This window comes from Monomorium pharaonis, chromosome 3 (genome assembly GCF_013373865.1).
Source record: "Monomorium pharaonis isolate MP-MQ-018 chromosome 3, ASM1337386v2, whole genome shotgun sequence".
Lineage (NCBI taxonomy): Eukaryota > Metazoa > Arthropoda > Insecta > Hymenoptera > Formicidae > Monomorium > Monomorium pharaonis.
In genome coordinates, this window is record NC_050469.1 from 27020836 (window position 1) to 27037102 (window position 16267).

General features: G+C 38.5%; 2 protein-coding genes and 1 long non-coding RNA gene across 5 annotated transcripts in view; 1 reads left to right on the top strand and 2 right to left on the bottom strand.

Annotated features, from left to right (window-relative positions):
- Positions 1-29: 29 nt before the first annotated feature.
- Positions 30-3569, bottom strand: LOC105834326 (ubiquitin-conjugating enzyme E2 variant 2). The gene is made up of 4 exons (XM_012676723.3): positions 3346-3569; positions 2359-2501; positions 1865-1990; positions 30-1773 (listed from the first exon to the last, which is right to left on the bottom strand). The coding sequence occupies exons 1-4, from the start codon at positions 3368-3370 to the stop codon at positions 1633-1635; spliced, it is 435 nt and encodes a 144-aa protein (XP_012532177.1). The 5' UTR covers positions 3371-3569; the 3' UTR covers positions 30-1632.
- A 1901-nt stretch (positions 3570-5470) lies between these two features.
- Positions 5471-16267, top strand: part of LOC105829413 (tyrosine-protein kinase Src64B) — a 45143-nt gene continuing 34346 nt past the window's right edge. For all 3 annotated transcript variants that reach the window (XM_028194503.2, XM_028194505.2, XM_036284411.1), the window contains exon 1: positions 5471-5830. The gene's annotated coding sequence lies outside the window, so the exon portion shown is untranslated. The remainder of the gene's footprint in view (positions 5831-16267) is intronic.
- On the bottom strand, positions 6637-13580 carry LOC114255520. The gene is made up of 2 exons (XR_003626777.2): positions 8087-13580; positions 6637-7501 (listed from the first exon to the last, which is right to left on the bottom strand). It is a non-coding gene; the product is annotated as an uncharacterized LOC114255520 (long non-coding RNA).

Below are 16267 nucleotides of genomic sequence, written 5' to 3' on the forward strand. Positions count from 1 at the left end.
GTAGGTAAGAAACAGAGGAAACGTTCACGTCTAAGGAAATCACTTTATTCTCCTTAAGCTTGTTTTCATCCACATGGAGCTATAACTTGTTACTTTTTTAATAGGATGATTTAAATTACACTATTATATTACCGATAGTGTAATACTTAAATGCAAAGCGGACAAAGAGGTTTGTATAGTCTTTGTTGGAATCGGAAAAATTTTTTTACATTACACAATCAAACGTGGAGATATTTCAAAATCTACTTTGGTTGAAATATTAGGTATAAAGATATTCTCTCGATTTGAATAATATAAATCTCGAGGTGACGTTTTAATAACATAATTATTTTCTTGCTGGAACATATATCATTTATCATCATCGACCATTAATAGGCTGCATATAATTCGAGCTTTCAGCAACAATACAGTCCATGCAATTTATTAATCGTAATTGCACTAAAGATTGAGAAGAATCAGATTTAATATGTTCCTGCTCTTTACACAATATGTTAGGAATTAGATACGGTTTTGATAACTATAATAAAAATTTTCGTACATCAATCGTGAAGCTCTGTCAAACAAAAAGCACTATATTTGCAGTTTTTGTATTATATTTCAATAGACATAATAAAATCATATCAATCAAATACATATGCGGATAATTAATATACTTTCACAATATGTCCAAATGTGATATAGATTAAAAGATCTTGTCATTCATGCAATGCTCCATATATTGATGTACTCTGCCATGCAGTATTGTATATCATTCGCTATATACGAGATACTACAAATAAAATTGTCATTTATGTATACTTCGATTACAAAGCGACGTCTCCTCATCGATTACGAAACGCAATTCGTTTAGCGTGAAAGAGAGAGAGGCCGTTTTTCAAGGGTTGCAATTTCTCAAACACGTACGTTATTCCTTTGTAGATCGCTCTAATTGAAACGGTACGCAGCGCACGGAAAAGTAAAACGGACGTACAGATGTGGTCCAGAATTTACAAAATTTTCTACCGTAGCGTTGAGTGAGACACACCTCTGCGAGAGATGAAATGGCACTTGCGCGCAAACAAAAGAGAAATCTTAAAACAGTTCGCAACACCAGGCGTTTACTCTTCTTCTCTCATTAAAAAACTTCAAAGGCATAAGTTGTTCTTACTGATTATTCGTTTTTATTACATAGTCTGTGTCTCCAGTTTTAAGATTCAAAATATGGTTTTCCGCTTTACATTGTACTAGCTTGGAAAAGCTGGAGCAGAGTTTTCTTAAACCAATTCGTATCCACAACTGAGTCATTATCTCGTGCGCGAACATGATAGTAGAGGCAATGAAATATAATCGGGGGGGTTTCGGAGGACTACTATTATTTTTTAGTGAAAAATTGCGACGAACCAGCTGTGCTTGACAAATGCGTGTTTTTGTCAATTTTTTCTATCTAAATCTATACATAAACTCGACACACTCATTCAACTTTCCAAGCTATTACCACCTTTCTTCCACAAAAGCTGTTTTTTCGTGTTTTTTTTTGTTTCTTTTTAAACATATATTTTCAGCGGGCACCCTTTTAATATTATTTGGTACCTTTATTTAAATCTCACCTCATGCTATTGCAAAAAGGAAGATATCTCTGTTCATACGGTTAGGCTAAAAAGTGCTGCCCTCAGGAGGCTGAGAAAGTTTCATATTTTCCTTCAACGTCATCAAACGACGGAGCTCCTGAAGAACAGTTTTAATCGTGTAATCTCGTTGCCATTTCGCAAGAACTGGGACACTGCGATTATCCACCTTGTACAAAAATTACACACATTATCTTACAATACATATGGAAGTGTTTTAATCTTAATGTAAAGGCACACACGTAATCTTGTATACTTACAGCTCCAGTGGCACTGTTAATGCAATTCATATTGATTCTGCTTAAAAATCTTACATTAGGGGCATCATCTGGATATCTCTGACCACAATCAATTTTCAAACTATACATCCTATTTTCATATGGTGTCTAAAAGAGATGTCAATACAATTTTATATAATCAATATAAGAAATAATACACTCTATATATTTCTTTAAGTATTCATATTTTTATAAATGTCAATTTTGATGTCCTATTCTTATAGTCAAATGTTTTGCTCCAACATACTATGAATATTTTTCTCTTTAATAGATATTAATATTCAAAATTGTATTTAACCAAAAATTGTTTAAAATTATCTATTTTATTTAAGTAACAAATGTATTTTATCTGTAGTTTAACATATATCTAAAATTTTTGTGAAAATGGACTCATGTCAAGTAAGTAGTGTAAAAAAGATAATACAAATTTACATTATCACGGTGATGATAAACGACATAAGTGAAAGGTATCTTACCCTAGGTGGTCCAATTATCATACCGGTCCAATGTGTGAGGGTCATGTCGTCATCGTTTTCTAGACCCCAACTGATTGTGCCATCACCCACACCTTTCTGGCCCTGTTCTAATTCTTCTAGGAGACGAAAGTTTCGGGGCATGACTGAAACAAAAGTGAGTTGTGACATATAGCTTTATATAGAAAAAATCAACTCACAATTAATAAATTCCAAGTTTTGATCTCTCAATCCTCATCTCGTTTTTAACTTTATAAGAGATTGATTTAAATCTTTTATCCATAAGAGCAATCTCCTCTCGAGACCCCATATGAAAGACTTGATCAATCACATTGATTGAATCCGCGATTGGACGAGTTGTTTAAATGCAATTTGTTAATTCTTTCCAGCGACATTTGGATATAAAGTTTAGAAAATTAGAATTGTGTTGTAAAATCCTTAAATTATAGATTATATATGTAATCGTATATAATTCTATGTCTTAATCTAGATCCCTAACAGCTTCTCGATGAATAATCTTGAAAAAAACTCTATGAAAAAGAAAAGAGAAGAAACTTGGGACTTGTCGAGTGTAACAACAGCTGAAACCCGCGCGACGTTCGCGCCGATACAGGTTATGGCTCGAGGGGGGGATACGTGACCGAGCATGGCTAACCTTTCCGCCGACGCGAGTTTTCGAATAGTTCGCGAATCCCGAGGCGAGTTCGCGGGTACCGCGAAAGGATGATATCGATTCGCGACGGAGGAGATCGTCGCGTTCGCCGTCTCGGCGAGCCGTTAGCGCGGAGAAATACGGACGGCTCGCGGTAACCACGACATCCGCTGTCAACTCGCGTGGCACGAAGCTTTGAAGCTGTTTAGAGCACGATCGTGCCGGGTCCGCGATCATCGTCCCGCGTCCCGTTCGCGAACGTCCCGTTTCCCGGGATGAAGGAGGAAGAAAACCAGGAGACGGGACACCGGCCGGGCCGTCTAAACAAAATAACTCACCCACACCGCTGTTGGGCACCGCCATGATCTCCGTATTTCTGGCGAGGTGCTGTATTTTTTTCCTCCTAGGAGTGCAGCGGGCGAACGCGCACCGTGACGCGGGCAAGTCACTCACGTGGAGAGCTGGCGCGGTCTCTTCTAACGGCGGCGCGAGCTTCTCATCACCCGTACGTCGGACGTCGACGGTGTAATCCGGCGCGGTGCGATGCGACCGTGGAGCGTGTGCGTGCGATGCGGCCACCCGACAACGAAAATACACTCTATCTCTTTCTCTCTCTCTTGCTTCGCCAAGAAGAGTTTCAGCCAACCTCCGCGCTCCGCGCGAGAGAGATATCGCTCGTCTCCCACGGACTAGTCACTCTCTAGATCAACGTCGTCGCGCTCGTGGGGGCGAGCGAGCAGCCGCTCTCGCGCGCCTCGCCATACTGGAATTCACGATTCGTCACGTGAAACACGGATGCTACGGCTCTGCGGAGTTCGGACTCCGGAATCCGGACGATATATCTACCTTCTAAACTTCTCGCTCTTCGTCTCGCTCTCGTCTTGCCCGAATACTGGCGTCTCATTTCCACGATTTTATTAAATATAAAACACAAAAAGAGATCCGGTCCATAAAATCTGTTATCGATCTGTTTATTTCAGTCACATATGTTTTTTGCTCAACTTGCGCTTCCTGTTTTTTATCTTTTCGAAAATTACTTCATTTAGAACGCAAAATGTACAACAAAATATTATCACATATACATTAATGTACAGGCGAACAATAAAGATTTAGAACTAGATTAATATATAATATGCTGATTATAATAACGTACGTTTTAAGATGATTTACTTACATGAATTTTACATGAATTTCTCGTTGAGAAAATATTATTTATTCTGTGCAGTTTCACGAATTACGTAATAATAATAATAATAGTCTTTATAATAATAATTAATAATAATCAGAAAATATAGTATTACAATATTTTTGCAACGTTTCTAAAACATTAGTGTGACATTGCTATTGAAAGTTAGCAAATATATACAATGTTTCTGCAATATTGAACTGCAATCTGCAAGATTACAATGTTGCTGTAATGTTGTTGGAATGCTTTGTGCTGTATGGGTACATATTATTAAAGGATTTATAATTTTATCCTAATAAAACAGTACATAAAATCCACGTTGAATTCACATAAAATTTATATAGAAACGTGGATTTCATTATATAGAAACGTGAAAACAACGTGGAATGTAATAATATATTTTATTACATCGCAGGTCAAAATAATTATGTAATATATATAATTATATTTATATAACATTTATAATTTAATTATTATAGATTTATGACTTTTTAGAAGGCGATATTGTTATAACTTACCTGTACAAAAATTATAATTTGTCATTATCTCAAGAAAGCATGTGTGCTACATTCAAACGAGAATCCATTTCTCTGAAGTAATCTTTGATCAAATAGAAACTTTTTTACCGTTATTGTTTTCTGCTAAGGAAAATAATTTCACAAATAGTGGAATTAATGGTCAAAGAGAATTATTAAGTAACAATTAAAACTTTTTCCAATGAAACAAATTAACGAGGAAAATAATATACATAGAAATAGTATAAAAATCGTGTTATCATTTATTATGATAGTCAGTTTGAACCATGTTCCAAATAAAAACATTAGAGGTCTGAAAAACGACTTAAAGATATCTTCAAACCATATCACGTCGAAAGACATTTGAAATAACGACAGCTTGTGATTCATAACAGGTGAGCTGCATTAACAATAAAATAGAATAGCTATTCGCATCCGTCTCCTTTTTACTTCTCAATGAAGAAATTTTACTTTCAATGAAATTTTTCAGCCCTCTACGTCACTTCCGGAACATTACGGCGGAATTGCAAACGAGGATCCCAATCGGCGAGCGCGACGGTGACAGTGGAGGCGACGTTGATTGGCGCGCCACGACGACGAGATTGCGGTAGGGGTCGCCGATTGGTCGAGCGGGCGGCGGCGTTTCTCACATACACTCTCGCGGTAGTCGCGGAGAGCGGAACATGGCGCGGGGAGGAGTGACGTGCGGTGTGCGTTGTGTTCCGTGTTGCCGGCCGGTCGTCGAGTCGTTGACAGCGCAGGAGCAGTTGCGAGCGGCGCGAGCGCAGGCGAAGGTGGCTCCTGGAGTTCTTCTCTCTCTTCTCTTCCGATGATGAGCGGCGCCGCGCGATAGCTGTCAGTCCGCGTTCCGTGTGGGTGCATCTCGTCGGGAGCGTCTGGTGTGCGCGCGCGATGCGCCGTGTGGCCGGCGGTTTCGTGGTTGCACGAGAGACAACGTGCCAACGTACGACGACGACGACGACGACGACGGACGACCACTAGCCTCCACGTTCCCGGGAGTGTCCTGAACCTCCCCGAGACGCCGCGTCGTGGATTACCCAGCGGAGGGGGTGGCACGAGCGTGGCGAGACCGTGGAGCAGCGGACGACGCGAGAAGGAACGGTGAGTAGCAGAGGTCCTTCTCCCCCATTGTGTTTGTGTTTTGATTCCGCGGGCGATGCGCGAAACGATACGCGATCATTATCGCGTCGTCGCCGCCAGCTCTCCGGAAGAGCCGCCACCATAATAAACAAATGTAAATACGCCATTGACCCCACTCGGCTCCACGAGGTCCGGAACAGGTTGAACCAGTCGGCCTCCGGATCTCATTTTTCGTGCTTGCCGGAAAACCGTTCGACGAATCCTCGGACAGGCGACGCGATTGCGAAAGCGGTAAGTCGATGGTGCTCTCTCTCCGTTAGGCGACGTCGGCGGCGATCTGTTGTTTTCGATCGGCAGTGAGAGAGAGAGAGAGAGAGAGAGAGAGAGAGAGAGAGAGAGAGAGAGAGAGAGAGGCGGAGAGGAAGAAGAGAGAGAGAGAGAAAGACGGAGAGAGCGTCTCGCTTGCATGGGGGCGTTACATTTATACGCGATGGGGGGACGTTCCTGACATTGATCGTTGTTACTGTCACGTTATTACCACACTTGCGAATGATTGCGGGTGCGATTAGTTTTGTAGCGAGATAATGGGACTTTCGGATCCTTCGAACGGTCATCCTTCGTATCCTGAGAGAGAAAAACGGAGATAGAGAGACTTCGATGCCTTTGTCATTGTCGTCCGTTCGACCGGTAAGAAGACATTTCGACATTGTCCCTTGGGTAAAGAAACCCCATTCAGACGCGATAATCACAAAACGATGGAGAAAAAAAAACAAACAGGGTGAAAGTAAAAAGATTATTCCGAGAAAATAGAAGATAACTGCTTCGCATAAAGTGAAAAAAATATTTATTAGACTCTTATCTCCAGCTGTCATTCTTATAAAAGGACATTTTTTAATTACGATGATTATCGAGACAGCGGTGGAAAAAGAACAAAACGACTGTTCTGAGAAAATTTAAGATGATTACACGAAATGAAATATTTGGTTAACAAATTTTTATCGAGCAGAGTCGTTTTGAAAAGAAATTCTTATTAGTCGCGATAATTATCGTAGCAAAAGAAGACTTTCGTGAGAAAATTGGAGACATGATTATATGATGTGCGATAAAATATTTAAGATAGCAGATTTTTAATGCGATGATCTTAAAACGAAATCCATTGGAGTTTTTTTTTTCAATTTGATGGCTTCAAAAACGCGTTTATTATTTGTGTTCACTTCATGTCACTGCATGATAATGATTGACTAGAATCTAGATTATTTCGAGTCGATTATTATTTATTTATCATGTTTCACGTGATCGTTAAAATTATGCAAAGTCCACAGCCGCTGCGATTTTGTCGCTCAAATATTCTAATTATAAATTGCAATCCACAACGCTTAGCAATCTGAAGGAAAATAAGGGAAGGACCCTTTCGAAGTAGGCTTTGTTTTCCTATCCGAAGGGCGTAACCGGCTAATATCCGAAATGGAAAACCTTCGTCCTAGGAAGGCTCGTTTTATCCTCGACATTCGTGCCTGAGACTGACACGGCTTTCTTGCATTACGTTAACCATAATTTATGTGCATTCGAACTTGGCCGATAATTCACGGGGCATTTAATCGCGTAAATGGAGCATTGTAAATGCTGTGTTCGATATTTTCTCGATTAATTTTCCGACGCCTCAATCTGTATTTCGCGCGTGCTGCTGATAAACTGTAAAGAAATAAATAATATATAAAATATAGAGTTGGAATCGAAATTGTACTGATATCAATACTAGTAGACAATTGTAAGGTCTCTTTTTACAATATTTGCTTACTATGGAGTATGCTTATTTATCGAAAATATTATTCATATATATATATATATATATATATATATATAATTACGTATTTAATTAAATTAAAATATAGAATTATAATCTGCAAAAATATAGAATATTAAAATATAATATTCGCGTGATTTAAAGCGCCTTGTTTTTTCAGCCTTTTTAATGTATTGCACGTGTGCATAATCACAATGTGCACTAAATCAAACTATTAAACATGTATTGTGTGTGAAGGCTTTTGTGACCGTAATAGCGAAATTACAACCGTATTGAAAATTACCAGTTATCTCTGACGTAAATGGTTATCGTTCATCAATAACCACAGTGTTATTTATTACTTAAATTACAGAATAATTAAAAAAAAAAAATTAATATAACATTTCCGATTTTTGTTTTACTGTTTAGATTTTCTCAGGTACCAAACCATTTAAATTCATTTTTTACACGTTACTCCGTGCATAACGACTCACCCGTCGTTGACAAATAAGGCTGGACAGGATCGAAACTGTCAGTGGGCGCTTTGAGTGTCCTAATCGGCCCTTTAGATGCACGGACGAGAATTGAATGTAACGAGCGCTCGATCGAGGCCGGCTTAAATGCAGGTCTGATTTAAGTTTAACCACGGAGCCCTTACGGTCGATTGGCCGACCGCGTGCGCGGCCAACCTCGGCTTAACCTTTAAATCACGTTGGCGGTGAGCTCTCGCTTCCATCGGAAATTGCACGCGTCACCGTGCATCCTTGTGGGATAAATATCGCATACAGGAGAGAAAGAGGGAGACAGAAGGCGAGAGAGAGAGAGAGAGAGAGAGAGGGAGGGAGGGAGGGAGGGAGGGAGGTCTGGTGAGAGATTGGTGACCGCGAATTGGCGGCGAGCATGGTAGAAGCTGCGTTTCTCACGGAACCGTGCTGCAACTTCCTTAATACGTTAAACGCCGCGCAAACTTCTTGATCTTAATCTCAAACGACCTCCGATTAGCTGGGTCTAATTACTTTTTATTAATTGAATTTCATTAACTTCGCGAAAGTCCGCCTAAGATCGCAGCTTTGATACATGCAATTTGCACTTGTTATTTTTTTTAATTAGCTTTCTATACGCTCTTCTAACTTCTAATTTCTTATTTGTATAGAATTTATATTTTATGGAATTCGTATTTCCAGATATGTGCTGATAATTTTAATAGTTTTCATATACGAGATTTTGCACATTGATGGGATTCATGTAGAATTCGTGCTCTTTGCTATATGGAGCATCATCAACGGGGTTGGCCGTTATAAAATTATCTAGATGAAGAAATGATTTTGTCTGAATTATTAGAGTATTTAAATAAAAGAAGCGTTATCTTTTTCAAGTGATTTAAGTTATTGTGAGCAATATTGAGAATTAAGTATATTTAACTTCAAACTCGTCATTTATTCCAACAGGAGGATAGCAACAGATTGCATAAATCAGAAAATAGTAGTGCAATAGAAAAATTGCGTGAAAACTAGGTCGAAAACTTTTACAGGAAAACTTTGACTCAGTCTTGTTATAATGTAAGCTATATGTTCCTTCTATATTTTTTAACTTTGATCTTTATTTGCGTATTGATCCAAATAAAAAGAGGAATTTTCTATTGACATTAAATTATTTCAAGAATTTTTGTTTTTATTAGGAAAAAAGATTTAGAAAAAAATACGAATATATTGTTTTTATATTCTAAATTAGTTTGCTCAACATATTATCTTAATATTATTCAGATAGAGATACATAATTTGATCCATTATTTAAATAAGTTTAAATTTATGTCAACTTCATCTTATCTAAGATACGTTTATATATCATTTATCTTATCTTTATTTGTATAGATAATTTCAAGTTAAGCGTAACGCTGATCAATTATTTCTCCTGCACTTACGAAGGGGCATTTTTTTTACTCACTCTTTTATTCTATTTGGAATTACAACCGGGAATAGCAATTGTTATTGCAAAAATTTTTCATTATAATTATACGACGGGATTCGCTGTTACAGTGCTCTTCTTGCATGAGTGCTCCTCCATACATATTGGATCCCTTTTTCTCCTCTTTTCGATATGAGCTTTATTTTTTTTCCCCGTGAACGCGTGCATGATCGTTTTGGCGAGTGCACTTGGGGTGTGTTTGCCGTAACAGTTGAATGGCTATTCCAATATTTTACACCACATATTGTCCATTATTATAGGTACTTAAAGGCGTAATAAATAACGTCTTGCGCAGCTGAAATGCTTTCCTACAAAATCTATATTCCCGATTCTCTCCGCTGCGCAAGTCACGTGTCATTCGATAATTACCGGATGTTACCGTGTCGTATGTATAAACTCTCTGGAATTCCGCGCGCGCCTTAACGGTGAAATTCTACTTGCGCTCAGTCGATTCGTCGTGTCGTGTCGCGTGTCCTGTAGCGGATGCTAATTGCCCACTCAGCGCGCACCGATATTAGCGAAATCATACTTATTTCTCGGTCTATTTGTATAGCGGTAAATCGACTTCGCGCGCCGAGAGCCGTTGCGCGCCTTGCTTTCCTCGGCCGGTGAATTTATCATTACGCACGCGGGCACGCCGCATTACGCCTCGTAGGAGCTTTCACCGTGCCCGCCGCGCGCGCACCTCGCCCGTGTGTGTAACGCGACGTTATCGTTTCGTATCCGATATCATTGTACCGCGGGGAACATTAATCAGAGGGTTGCGCGATGCAGAGATAAATTCGCTCCGTGCGCGCGCGGCAATGGAAAGGGAAAGGATTAAACGGAACGTCGCGCGTTTGCGCGCGATTTGCATTTACGTAATTCCTGATTTTTCTTGGAAAACTCCTTTGCGCGAAATTGATGAATAAACCGGCAATATCTAAATTAATCACAAGTTTCGTATTACATAAAAATTGTCTATACTCGTAGAAGCATAATTAATTCTACTGCTAAGAAATGCGATTATTTAATTTTCTTGTTTTTTGTTTAAGTAAGTAATAGTTGTCTTCAACAAAGAATATTTTCTTGATAATTGTCTTAAGATATATACTTGTCATAAATTTAAAAAAGAATTTACATTCTTTCGAAGAATAATATAAGATTATATCAGAAAAAGTCGGAATAATAAACCTAATAGAGATTTGGTTTTAACTTAATATTCTTGACTGAATTATTAAATTAGGACTTGGAATATAATTTGGAATTTTTTGAAATTTGATGAACTTGTGATAAATTTGCGGATGTACATATAAACTTATGAAATATTTGAAATAAATAATATTTACTTAATTAAAGTAAATATTTTACAGTATGTATTTTTCTGTGTATATATGCAGAACATCTTGAGCAAATACTACTTGTTTGAAAGTAAAATGATAAATGTATTTTAAGACTGTTATCAAGAAAATGGTTTTGTTAAAGATAACCACTACTTAAAAGAAAAAATCAAAACTTTAAAAGTACGAGAATGATATTTTTTTCTATGTATAGAACGTACGTTATATACATATATATGTAGAATTTTTGGAAGATTATTGAAGATGGCAAAAGAGTATTTTTAATTACGCATGAAAATTCTTTTTTATACATTTTAATCTTAGATTACTTATATGTTATTAATTGCACAGTCTCCGAAAACAGATTTCAGAGATGTAATTAACAATTTTAATTTCAGTAATATTTTTATGTGAACACATTATTTATGAAAAATATCAGCGTTTGATCAATTTTTAATTGAGTTACCGCGATGGCTTATTTTTAGGTAAAATTGAAATTAAACTTCTTCGAGCGTGTAATTGTATGAAAACATGAATGTTCTCGTAGAGCGACGTTCGAAATAAAATATACCAAAACAGCTGCTCGCTGACGCGTGAATGGCCGCCTTATAAACCTGACGTTTTATGGAAGCGAGTTTTATTTACGCTCGACGACGGAAAATGAAGTACCTCCTCCTCGCGTCGCGTCTTTCACTTGCACTTTCGTCACATGTCGCTGGCGAGGACGCGCAAATTTGCGATTACCGCATATCGTGTACCACCCAGTCGTGTATTTTACACGAACGCGCAAAATTATAATAAATCACACTGCAATTCTATCCGACTGTGAATTGCCGTGGCGATTTTTATCTCGGTCTACGTTATTGTTCGCCGTACACGCGATTTGACGCCACATTAGGGCGCTTACGGTAACCGAGACCCGCTATTGCGAAAAATCCCCCACTGTCTGGAACAGTGACTCCCTTCAATTTCTTTTTTCTCGTACTCCTAATCTGAATTTCATTTATTACTTCTCCTTCTCTTGCTGTATATTTATAATTTACAATCGATATACATATCTACTATGTAATTATTTTGCATGACTACTACCACTCGTAATGCATTATTTTCTAATCAGACGTGTCGAGGAAAGATCCTATCGTAGATCATAAATATTATTCCCATTTCTCTCTCGCCCATGATTCACACAGCTATTAATTGGGGAAGTGAAGTGGCCCACTTAGGAAATGACTCCTTAAAATATTCAGCCCCTCCCCGAGGAACCACATGCCCCATGTTGAAAGCTCTTGATCTAAGCTCATACGTAATTCCGGGAATCCCGCGATTCGTTTGGTATCTCGCGATAGTTGCTCGTCGCTTCGCGCGATTAAAGTCTTATTTAGAGTTCTATCGCTTCTATCGCGAAACAGGGGAATTCCGCGTGCTATTCCCGTGTCGTAGCAGGATGTGTTTTAGGACGGAAACTTTTATCAGAGGAAGAAAGTATCCTGTGCGTGCGCGCGCGTGCCACGCTTAATCTTCTGATAGCTTGATAGTCCGACTCGTTATAACGAGATAATAGATATCCCGCTGGGTTGTGTTATTAGCAACGCCGTCGCTTCAATCCTTGATAGTCCCACTGGGTTCTATTAATATCACGCGATTGAAGCAACCAATATCGTCGTGTGACTTTCAAGGCAAAAGACGTAGGACGTTTGCCCTTTTATTTTCGCGAAGAGTGTACCGATAAAATTTTATAATACAGCACCAAAAAAAGGAGAGGTTTTTCTACATAAAAGAAAAAATATATTATTTGTAAAATAAATCACAAATTTTGTTGCAATTTTTTGTCCCTAATATTTTTCTTTCTCTTCGTGGGAATGAGATTTAGTTTTTGTTATTTATTTGTCTCTAATTTGTTTTTCGTCTCCATGATATAATTATCTGTTGAATACAATGACTATTTTGAATCAACTTTCTGGAATTAAATATTTTCCCTTTTACGTAATTTTTTTGTTATGGTCGCAATCCCTTTTTGCATGGGAAAATAATAGAATCACGCAAGCGCGGTAGCGCCAAGTTTTTCCTTCGGTTTTCTCGTCGTTTAATATCGTAGAAGAATTACGATTTGCGAACGGGACACGACGTGCGGTATGCGGGATTAAGATTTTTCTCCCGTTTTGATTATTCTCCTTTACGAGTTCAGGCTCCGTCGAAAGTCCGCAGTCGTTTCCGCACCCCGGAAGGCGGCGAGATCTCACCCGTTTGCTCAACCACTTTTATCGCTCCTGCTTGAATAGGTGCTGTTCTTTATTTTCTTGTGTTGTTCGTCGAGACGTAGTGACGCCAACGGGGATTCTCACGAGAAAAGCCGGAGTCACATGAGTATCACTATACTCTCCTTTCGCGCAGAACAGTTATTTCTGATTACACAATGGAGAATTTGGAAAGTGATCATAGCCTTTTACTGAATTTTGAATTGTAAAAGATATATGGTGAAACGGAAGGTACCGCTTAAAGTGACAGTTTTAAAATAATAATTTAATAGATTAGACACAAAAAATGCTGTAAAATTAAAATAGATACTTGGGATTGTAATTATTATGAATAATAATATAAACTGCTGTGTGTTAAAGGGAAATTACTGCGGTTAAATAATATTAATATAAATTTTTTAACAATTTATCTTTCGCGAATGTGTGTAATAATTGTTTTTCAAAAAGAATAAAAATGATTGACATAACGGTTTTATATATATATATATATATAATAGAAAAATAAAACGAATTATAAATAGGAATATTTTTGAATATAAATAGAATATAATAAAATTATTTAATAATTATTTAATAAGCTTTAAAATTAGGAAAAAGTATTTTTAATAACAAAAATTAAAGATGATAGCTATTGAGTCTTAGTTATTGATTTTAAAGCAGGGGTTTCGACGCTGTAGGTATCGCGTTTGAATATATTTAGGTTTACATGAAATGCGTGTATATAAGGGGTGCTTCGTCCTGGTCAATTCTGCAACCCTAGAAGTGGGGAATGATTCTATTTGGTTTGCCGACGAACTCGTGGCGCCATGATATCTGTATACTATACGCGCTGGTCCGTCCCCTCGTTAATGATTCAACGCTAATGCACATTTCGATCAGCGCCGACGTGAAAATCATGCACGCAGTTACTTTAGGAGGCTAACTAAACGCTCAGACTTTTATTTCACGATCAACATGAATATTAACTCGTTAATCCGTGTAATTTCATTTCGTCTCTAGTTTTTAGTGCTTTAACCGATGCAACAACTCAAAACGGACGTTGCCACGCGATATGTCGAACCGATTTTAATGCCGTAATTTTTTTCAATAATTATTGAGCATAAATTTTTATTATGTACTTTTGTAAATCTTTATTCTCGGAGTTTATGTTTGGAGAATTAAGGATTATTTGAATAATTGTAGCTCTTTAATAACGGTAGTTAATAATATTGAAAAGGTAATTGATTATTTATTTTTCTTATTCAGTCGTACAAACACGGTAGCTTTCCATTCTAAATAATTTTCACGAAATATTTTGCACATATATATTGCATAATAGACGTTTTAAAAATACAATTTATAAATATAAGAATAGATATTTATGTTGTTTTACAAAGGACTACTTTTGAGGAAAATCTTGTTAGGTAGAGTTATTTTACGTAATACAATTTCTTTTACATTATAAAGAGAATGAAAGAAAGCGAAGATCTACGACGTTATCTGAAAGGGTATTTCCCTTCGGATCGTTTGCTCCCATCTTAAACGACGTTGAAAGCCGTCTGATCTTATTTCGGTGCTGTACAACTTCAAAGTGGTTAATGACCCAATTTGGAAAATACCCCACGGTATTGTCACGTGGTCCATTACTTCAAGAAAAATTAGTTTATATTTTCTTTTTGTGTATATTATATATATAAAATAAAGCATTTTAATGTTTATGTTAACAACAACAGACAGAAGGAAAATTGTTTGTATATGTAAACTGAATTTTCGAATTAATACATAGAAGCGGACATTAAAGTCAAAGGGGAAATTTTAATACGTGCTTTAATATAGTAGAAAGTAAACTTTATCTAACTAATTGCATCAATTTGAATTGTGTGTGTGTGTGTGTGTGTTGTGTGTGAACAACAATATATTCGTATTCCAAGGAATATGTATCGTGATGACCTAGTTGTGCACAATCAAAGATGTCACTTTGCGCGAAATGGCTTTGTTTATCGTATTAGCTCGAATGCTGCACACAAGTTCGAGTGCCAACAATAAACAGTGTCTCTGCAACAATGTGCACTTCCATCCGGTGACTAAACTAACCCTACGCTTACGTATCGTGTGTAACAGTACACGGTATTCATCTCGGGCAACACTTTGGAGACAAGATTGCATCTTTTACTTGCAACATGTATAACACGCGGTATGAACTATTATGAATTATCTATTAAATCTTACCTATTAGTTTTATCGTGGTTACGAGAAGAATATCGCGGAAACGATTCTCGGGGAAATTTAGTTCCGCCCTCGCGCCTTAGGTGTACCACGCGGGGAAGAGGCCAGGCCGCGCGAAGTGTCTCTCTTTCTCTCTCTCTTTCTATGAAGAGCGACCGGCGTTCTTCCGAAGTGAGAGAGCAGAGGCTGAAAGGTTATTGCGCTCTCCCGAGAGGAAGAGGGAACAGAAAAAGGAAATAAATGAGACGAGTCGGCTGTTCGCCGGCCGGTCGACCGGCCGGCAGGCAAGCAGGCAAGCAGGCAGGCAGGCAGGCAGGCAGACGACCGACCGGGCCGGGTGTCAGTCGCCGTGTGCGCGTAAATACGCTGCCGCCGTGTGTTCATTAAGTATATGCGGTAGAAAACGTAGCGTTCGCGTATATGCACGCGTCCCCGGGTGAGTTAGGGGGCCCCTGGACTCTTGCCGCCTCTTCCGCCCTCTCCCCTTCCTCCATCCCATCCCCGCTGCCCCCGGTTCCCTCGCAGTCCCTCCTGGCAACGTCCGCGCGCCACCATCGGGGTGGTTGTACTATTGATTTTTTCGCCCTGTTCCGTTGAATTATCGAGAGTCTCTTTTTCTCTCTCTCTCTCTTTCATGTGGGCGATCACGTCGTCGGCAATGTGCGACCCTATGACAAAGACGGCGAGGCAACCGGCGCGACGGAGAAATGGCTATTATACAAGATGATTCGCGGTTAACATACGTTTGAGAGCGGATTTTCTCTGTCGTAGTATGAGATCGGAGATTCTTACGGAAAGGTATTAGAATTGATCGAGACTTTTTCTGTTACGAGCAAGAGCGAGACTGTGGGGTTCTCCGTAACTTTAAGTGCGCAATACGCGTGGTGTACCGAGGAAACTTGATCGCCTATTTACCTTCGAGATGGCTTTA

Excerpts from the sequence above, each read along its gene's own strand:
- LOC105834326 (XM_012676723.3), bottom strand. The coding sequence starts at position 3,370 with ATGGCGGTGCCCAACAGCGGTGTGG. Across the intron at positions 2,502-3,345 it reads GGTGCCCAACAGCGGTGTGG|TCATGCCCCGAAACTTTCGT; the intron begins GTGAGTTATTTT and ends CTTTTGTTTCAG. Across the intron at positions 1,774-1,864 it reads TTAACAGTGCCACTGGAGCT|GTGGATAATCGCAGTGTCCC; the intron begins GTAAGTATACAA and ends TTTTTGTACAAG.